At 45.9% G+C, this 8,540-nt stretch overlaps 1 protein-coding gene across 1 annotated transcript; it reads right to left on the bottom strand.

The window, feature by feature from the left end:
- Window positions 1-1,222: 1,222 nt before the first annotated feature.
- LOC114688842 (schlafen family member 12-like) lies at window positions 1,223-8,321 on the bottom strand. Its single transcript, XM_028863340.2, is given in 3 exon segments — window positions 1,223-3,362; window positions 3,365-3,474; window positions 7,363-8,321. Coding segments are annotated over 3 exon segments (1,152 nt in total). The 5' UTR covers window positions 7,413-8,321; the 3' UTR covers window positions 1,223-2,370.
- Window positions 8,322-8,540: the final 219 nt, after the last annotated feature.

The raw sequence follows: 8,540 nt of genomic DNA, 5'->3' as shown, positions 1-8,540 counted from the left end.
GGAAAATGAGAATTAGATTTTATTATCACAAGCTAAGCCTATTGGCACACAACTGTAATCTCGACACTTGGGAAGTTGAGGCAAAAGGATCATGAGTTCCTTCTCATCCTCTGTGGCCTACTGACTTCAAGACCAACCTGGACTACACAAGAACTCCCTCAAAAACAAAACAAAACAAAACAAAACAAAATTGTTTTTTCATTTCATTTACTATATTAAGACTTAGTCTGAGTCATTCTAAAAACAAACTTTGAAGACAATAATTTTTGTTTTTTCCACCTCTTTTGTGATGTGATCCCAAAGCCTTGGAACAGATTGATACTGAGGCCTGCTCGTTTTCTTCAGGATTTACCTGAGCATTGGGCCACTGTGCCATAACAATAGTCACTTATACTCAAGACTTGAAGCAGTTGTGAATCTTTGCAGTATGCACAACCATTGTAAGTGAAGAAAATGTCTTTATGAGACTGACAGGAATGGTAATCCATAAAGACACATATTTAGATGGCAGTTTGGTTGGCAAATCACATCTGCATTTCAAAACTGTAATAGGTGCTTCCCACCATTGGCCCTGGCACTTCTGCATCCATGGCCTTTGCCTTGGCTTTCAGTATCAGACAGAAGCTCCCTCCCAGGGAGGTGCGGGGTTGGGGTCAGGTGACATGACCTTAAATCCAATTGGAGAATGAGTGAACCCAGTATAGTCATGCCATTATCACACCAGAGGGCACATTTTTGTTCTCTATGTAACTGGAAGTACAATAGTTGGCTTTGATTTTTGTTTCTCTGTCTGATTTTACATTTAATGTTGCTTCACCTGTTCTGAGTAATCCTGGGATTGAGCACATAGGGTTCTCACTAAGGAAACCCACAGATACAATAGGGATAAAATATGCACACACTTTTAATCCCTGAACACAGATGGCAGAGGCAGGCGCATCTCTGAGTTTGAGGCCAGCTTGGTCTACACAGTGAGTTCCAGGACAGACCTACACAGAGAAACCCTGTCTCAACAAACAAACAAACACAACACCTGTTCCTGTCAGTCTGTCCCACTCCCCCACACCCATGGCCTCACACACCCCACAATACCACCCTCCGACCCCACCACTGAGAGCACAGCCAGTGAGCTGCAGTAAGAATTTACTCACAGCCTTATACTAAGCAGGTGTCTTAGTTGGGGTTTCTATTGCTGAATAACACACCATGACCAAAAAGCAAGTTCTGGAGAAAAGGGTTTATTTGGCTTACATTTCCACAGTGTAGTCAGCATTGAAGGAAGCCTGGAAAAAAACTCAAACAGTGCAGGAACCAGGATGCAGGAGCTGATGCAGATTCTGGGCTCTCCCATATCAATCACTGGTTTAGAAAATGTCCTGGGCAGCAGAGCCTGAAAGGTGGCTCCACCCCTTGCCAGCTGTGGCACTCAGGTGATCGGGCCCTACCCCTCACAAGGGCAGTGGTGGAGAGCTGGCCCTGGTGCACAGGTGCAGGAGAGTGGGTGGGCTGACCATCTCAGCTACCACCCAGTCCCAGGTCCAGGGTTTCGAGTTGGCTCACCCCAGCATCTACCCATCCATGAACTGCTGGCATATGTGAGGGGCTGATCTTTAGAAGCATAGTTGCAGGACGTCTGTGACACAGGACTACAATAAAGAGGATGTCTGAAAGGGGTGCAGAGGAGGATCCAGTATTGATAGTGTAGTAGAAGCCGGAACTCTCGAACCCAACCAATAACTCACTGCAACAAACATTTGTAAGTAAAGATATCTGAGCAAAAGATTATACTGTGTGACACACCACGGCTCCCATGGCAAGATTATTTTTAATTTTTATTTAGATTTTTGGGGGGTTTTATTTATTTATTTATTGGTTGTTGTTGTTTTCTTTTGCAAAGAAGGTTGCAAAGGCAGTGAGCAGTTAAGGAGAGATAGAAAGATGATGTGAATTGGGGTGTAATTTCCAAAGAACCAATAAAAAGTTAAACAAGAAAGAAAAGAAGAGAAGAAGAGAAAGAAGAAGAAGAAGAAGAAGAAGAAGAAGAAGAAGAAGAAGAAGAAAAAGAAGAAGAAGAAGAAGAGAAGAAAGAAAGAAAGAAAGAAAATGTCCTGCAGATTTGGCTAAAGCCTGAACTATGAAGGCCTTTTCTTTTCTCAACTGAAGTCCACAGCAAGGAATGGTTCGTTGACAGCAGACCTCTACTGAGGAATCCTCAACAGTTAGACAGCTTCAGGGACAGGCAGGCTTGACCCACTTGTGGCCATGAAATGCTTCAGCTGTGACAGGTCAGAAGGATGGCGTTGTTGAAGGCTCCAGGTGTTCCTTAAGAGCATCAGCTAATACATGACCAGTCAGTGGGCATGTGTGAACTCATTCACCAATGGTGCTAGAGCCTGGTTGGCCATCCATCATGCTCTTGACCCATTCCTCTGTGGTAAACCTCTTCACACAGCTGTCTTCCACGTGCCAGGAATCGGGCTCTGCAGAGAACACAGCACAGCAGAATCTCTCCACTCTGAGTGCACAGACATAGGAACACACAGCTCCAGGTCTGTGGACTGGGATGAATTTGCATGTGTACTTTATCTTCTCCTGCTCCTCACAGAAGTGAGTGACAGGCAGCTGTTGGATGCATTTGTCTATTTCACTCTCTAGATGTTCAAGATCACTCCTCTCTGCTTCAAAACCAATGATTTGCTGTTCGTTTCCATCCAAACCAATGAACAAATATCCCCCGTCAGTGTTGGCAAATGCAGAAACTTGTCGAGGGATGAGCTCTTTAATGTGCTTCTGCAGCTGTTTCCCAGAAAGCAATGTAACTTCAACAAAGGTGGATCTGGAGAAGGGGAAGTCTTCCTGGTGCTGAAATTGTGTCTTGTTAAAAACTGCAGCAGCCAGGTCCTCCACGTGACTCTCTTCTTCTACTCCAGGGCAGACTCTGTGTGCAGGCAGCTCTAGTCCCACACAGGATCGCCCTCCAGTTTCTTTCAGGTCTTGGAGGAACTCGAGAGCAGCAGCAGCATTCACTTCAACCGAGGATGACATGCTTCTGGTGTACAAATTGGTTCTCAGGGTGGCAATCGGCAGCCCAAAGACATCCAGGCTCCATGATTTTACAAAGATATAAACGTAGCCTCCATCCTCCGTGACATCTAGGTGCCAATTAACAAATGGCAGACATTTACAAAGAGAGGCTTCCAAATCCAGTCCCAGTCCATCCCTGGTGAGGTTATAATCTTCATTTTCAATTTGAACCTTGATCACCCCACCTCCAGAGTTCAGGAGAGCACACACAGCTTGAGAGATGTTTTCATTCTCCCGTTTTCTGAGGTGATGGCTCTTCATTTTCTTTCTATTCTTCTCCCAAGTGTGAGAGCTCCTACATCTAGAACCAGTTGAGCACAGTCTGTGTCCAGATCAACAGTGACGGCCATTCCTCCAGCAGCCTTTGCAATTTCAAGCTGAATTTCTTTCCTGTAAAACAGACAGAGCCTTTAGAATGAGACCTAATCAGGAGAGAGCAAATCTGTACTGTGGAGCCAACAGCACAATCTTTGGCTACATATGTTCCACAGGACCAGTCACCATGCAGGTGGAGAAACAGTCCTTTTTCAGAGACTTTGCACTCATTAGCTGAACTTATAAGCCTACAGGTTTTTCAGATGTGATGTTACAAGTGTAGGTAAGCCCTTTGAATTTTCAATCCCATTTTAATCTTCACTTACATCTTTTCCAGTCCTTGATATAGTATTCAGCCTCCTCTAAATAAACCCCAGTGGAATCTGTGTGACTTTTATCTTTTATGAAATATAGGCTTTAGTTATGCAATTTTTAAAGATTTATTTATTTTAGGTCTACTGATGTTTTACCTGCATGTCTGTCTTATGGACCATATGCATGTAGTAGCCCCGGAGGCTAGAAGACGGCATCAGATCCCTTGGAACGGGAGTTACAGGTGGTTGTAAGCACTATGTGGGTGCTGGGTATTGAAATCTTGTGTTCTGGAAGACCAGTAAGTGCTCCTAATCACTGAGCCATCATCTCCAACTAAAAGGCTTCAAGGAGTCTTCCTAGCTCAGCTTTCAAATTATTTATGATTAGTATCCATTCTGTCTATTTTGTAATTAGGCTATTGGTTTACCTTTGACTGAGTGCATTATCTTCTTGGACATTAACCCTTTATCAGACTGTGCATTACAAATATCTTCTCCCTCTGTAGATTGTCTGTTTTTTCATTGCTGTGCAAGAACAATCTAGTTTGATGAAATCACAGGTCTACTTTGATTTTTTTTTTTCTTGTGCTTTAGGACAAGACACGTTTTTTCTCTGTTGCTGTGACAAATATCCTGACCAAAAGCAACTTCAGGTTGGAACAGGTTTAATTCCAGCTCACCATCCACCACTGAGGAATGTCAAAGCAGGAAGTGGAAGGCAGGCCTACTTACTATTCCACACAACACTACCTTTGACCAAAGAACTCACTTCTCAGCCAAAGAAATGTCCCAGAAACCATGAAGGATGTTGCTGGCTGGCTAGCTTTCTTCTGCTGTTCAGTTTTCCCTGTCTTGGGACTGGAGCTGCCCAAAGGGTTCTGGACCCTCCTACATCAATTAACAATCAAGACAATCTCACACACAGACCAATCGATTATAGGCAATCCCTCAAATGATGTACTCTTCCCAGATAATTCTAGGTTGGGTCCAGTTGACAGTAGAGCCAATCAAGGCAACATCCAAATGACCTTTGCCAAAACTTGGTCATGTAACTTTTCTTCTGTGTCTTTTCCTAGTAGTTTTTGTGTTTCTTACATATTTTTTCTGGTCTTACATTTCTATGTTTAATTAATTTTGTATTTGGCTTGTGTAATATGGTATAGGAAAAGATCAAATCTCATTCTCTACAAGTGGACATCACCTCAAGTGTCTGAACAACTTTGTCTACTGTCTACGGTCTACTTTCTCTGAAGGAGATCTTGCTTATTTGCTTCCTGGTTTTGCGTGGGCCTTGATTTCCTATTGTTCATAAGCATTTTGGGTTTAGATTAAAAACTGTCCAGTTAAGAAAGTCACTAACTCTGCTAATCTTTCCAAGGCAGCTCCATGCCTATCTTTACTAATTAGCTGGGCATGCCCTCATCCTCAGCCTCAGCATGAAGTCAGCCTTGAGGCCTGTGTGGCTGGGGAGGTGGCTCTGTTGGGAAAGTGTTTGTTGTTCAGCATGAGGACCTGAGTTTGGATTCCCAGCCCCCACCTAAAATCTGAGAATGACTGTATGTGCCTAACACCCCAATGTTGGTATCAAAGACGGGGGTCCCTGGGTCTAATTAACCAGGTAGTTCTTTCTTCTCAAATTATAGCACTGACTCTGGGGGAAATTCTTTCAGAAGGAAACTGGGGATTCAGGGTGTCTAGTCAGTTATGTTTGACAGGAAAGAGGATGACATTCTTACTCTGCCACAATTGCAGGTTGGTAAGAAATTGCAGAAAAGAGGGGACTGAGATGGTTGAGCCATCCAGGTGTGAGCCCATTTTCCTTAATACCGTGCCAGAGATCATCATCTCCAACTAAAAGGCTTCAAGGAGTCTAGCATGATGTTGGCCATGGGAGGCTGATGTGGCAATGTGAGCTTGAGGCATGCAGAACACATACAGTGAGTTAGAGGCCAGCCTGGGGCAAACACCAAGACGCTGTCTGCCTCCCTCCCCTCTAAAATACGCAAACAAAACCACAACCGAAGTAAACTGGAACTAAAGCAGCCTGTACTGCCAGAAGGGAGCAGTTTCAGTTCTGCCCAGTTAGAAGCTGCAGACCCGCCCTGTTCCATGCCCTGCTGAGCAGTCTCAGTTCCTCATTGTCTCCCAGCCCCTCCTCTCCAGCACCCTCCTTATCAGGACCTGTGCTAAGCCAACACCCCTGGGTCACTTTCCACATGGATAGGGGACTGAAGCCACATCTCACACCAAAGTGCCAAAGGACAATACTCATGTCCCCAGGAAATGTGGAACTCAAGGGGGATGCAATACAGTCCTAGTTAATGGAGTTGTGGGCTAGTTCTGGACACTGGCCTTCTCACTCCAAAACCTGTGACTATGTTAAATTTTCAATGGTTCCCCTCTGGATAAGTGAGACAGTTGATTAGCTTGATCTGTTTGGGAGGCATCCAGGCAGTGGGACCAAGACCTGTCCTCAGTGCATGGGCTGGCTGTTTGGAACCTGGGGCTTATGCAGGGACACTTGGCTCAGCCTGGAAGGAGGGGACTGGACCTGCCTGGACTGAATCTACCAGGTTGAACTCAATCCCCAGGGGAGTCTTTACCCTGGAGGAGATGGGTATCCGGGTGGGCTGGGAGGAAGTTGGAGGCCCGGAGGGGGGAGGACAAAAGAATCCGTGGCTGATGTGTAAAATTAAATTAAATTATAAAATAAAATTAAAACAAAAAATTTTCAATGGTTCATAATTCACCTTTTTTAAGCATGTGTCTCGGACACAATCCTTCAAAAACAAACAGGACAAGTAAGCCACAAACCCAGGCATGTAAATTCATTAACCTCTTTGCAACTTTAGGTCTGGTTTACAAAACAGATTCCCTGCCCCCACTCCGAAATTGCAGTGTTGACTGGAAAAAATTCCCTGAGACTTTGACTTGGCATTTAAGGTGTCTTGTTAGCTGTCCTCAGAAGGGAAGACCATGGCATTCAGATGCCAGGGCTCAGACTGGCAGGAAAACACACTGGGACAGGAGCAGGAGCTGCCTCTTGGAGAAGAAAGAGACATGCAGCAAGCACTCTGTGCTCCTCTGAGGTGCTTTGCATTTGGTCTGGAGAGCATTGTAAGCTTTCTGGGCTCCAGTGCACTTACTTCCTTTCTCATCTAGAATGCTGTTCCTGCCTGCCTGGTGGACATGTTTACCCAACTTCCCACAGGATCAGGTCTCCATGTGAATGGGGAAGCCTCAAGGGGCTCTGGAGAGCAAGCAGCAGGAGCCTGATCCACTCACACCCTCTGCTGTCTGCCTCACTAGTACAGGCTCAGACCAAGCAGAACCTGAGCTCTCTTCCTGGACTCTTAAGCCCTCCTCCCTCCTCCCCAAGCAAACAAAGGCATTTGCTGGCACCCTCAGCTCACCAGGTGCCCTAGTCCTCCACAGCCTGGACTTTGTCAAAACGGGCTAGGAAGACTCCAAGGAGCCAAGAGTCCTAATAGAAACATAAACTTTCCAAGTTCCCCTGAGAGACAATGTTTGTACTGATGTCCCCATATGATCCCCAGAGACTCTAGACTGTACCCTGGGATGGAAGTGAAGGGCAGAAAAGGCAGGAGGGGTTGGAGCTTGAGGAGGCTGGAATGAAGTGGTCACTTACCCAGGAGCACTGAGGTTGCCTAGCTGCTTTGTTTGAAGTGCAGGGCTCATGCCTGCTCCCAGTCAGCCCCCTGTTGAGCAGACTGCTTCTGCCTCAGCTCTGGTGTCTTACTGCAAACTTGAGAACTGCTTGTCTCTCTCTACCCCACCCTCAGTCCAGGAAGTGAAACTGCATAGTGGAAGCCAGAAGGCACCCAAGGCGTTTTCTATTGGTCAGAATGAAACACAGGCTCATAGCTGAGTAACCAGACCTTTTCATAGCCACTGCAACTGGCATTTCCAGAGCAGCAGGGCTGTCCCTTTACTCAAAAGAGCAGGTGGCCCTGTTAATGCCCCTGGAGTCACTTCAGCCCAGGGCTTAAGACATTCAGTACTGCTCCACTGGAAATGCAAATAGGTGAGATGCCCTCTGGGTGCTCCCAGGAACTTAAAGCCCATCTTGGGAGACAAGTTTCTAAGGGATTCCCAGGGCTATCTAAAGTGATCACCCCTCCTGCCATTTTGTTATAGTAATACTTCCCAAATTTGTTATGTTGAAAACCGGCCTTAAGAAACTGATTGTGGTTTTGAGCACATATGAACTGGGCAAAATATTCAGATTTCTTGACATTTTCCTAATGTGCTATGCTCATGCTCCGCCCACCGGCAGCCTCTCCTATGCTATTCTTCCTAAGAAACAACAGCCTTGGAAAGGCAAGGGCCCCAGAAATGTTCAGCTTACTGAGGCATCTCTGCTGTGAATCTCTTTGTCTGGGAGCACCCCCCCAAACCCCACTCCTGACTCTGCTGCTTGCTAGAAGTGCAGCCCAGAATCCCACTGTCCCTCCAGCCTAGTCCTCCAGAACCAGGGCTCATCCACATGTGCTGAGCTTCATCTCCTGTCACCACCAGGCCAGATCTGAGGACATTGCTTCACAGGCCTTAAGAGTCTTTCCTTTCATCTCTAATTTAAGAAAGAACAGGAAGGTGGGGCTTTCCCAGGGAGGCAGGAAGCAACTAAGAAGAAACCATATGCAGAGCATGAGGGAGGATATTCTGATCTATGCCCAGAGAGTGAGCAAAGACAGAAATCCCCCTCTGTACTCAGCATGTCTGGAGGTGGGGAGGAGGAATCTTAGGAGAGTGAGGCAGTGAACCCAAACAGTAAGCCTCCTCCACTCCAAGTCAAGAGCCTTGTGA

The sequence above is a fragment of the Peromyscus leucopus genome, unplaced genomic scaffold, assembly GCF_004664715.2.
Source record: "Peromyscus leucopus breed LL Stock unplaced genomic scaffold, UCI_PerLeu_2.1 scaffold_1442, whole genome shotgun sequence".
NCBI lineage: Eukaryota > Metazoa > Chordata > Mammalia > Rodentia > Cricetidae > Peromyscus > Peromyscus leucopus.
This window is presented reverse-complemented; position numbering and strand designations above follow the sequence as displayed.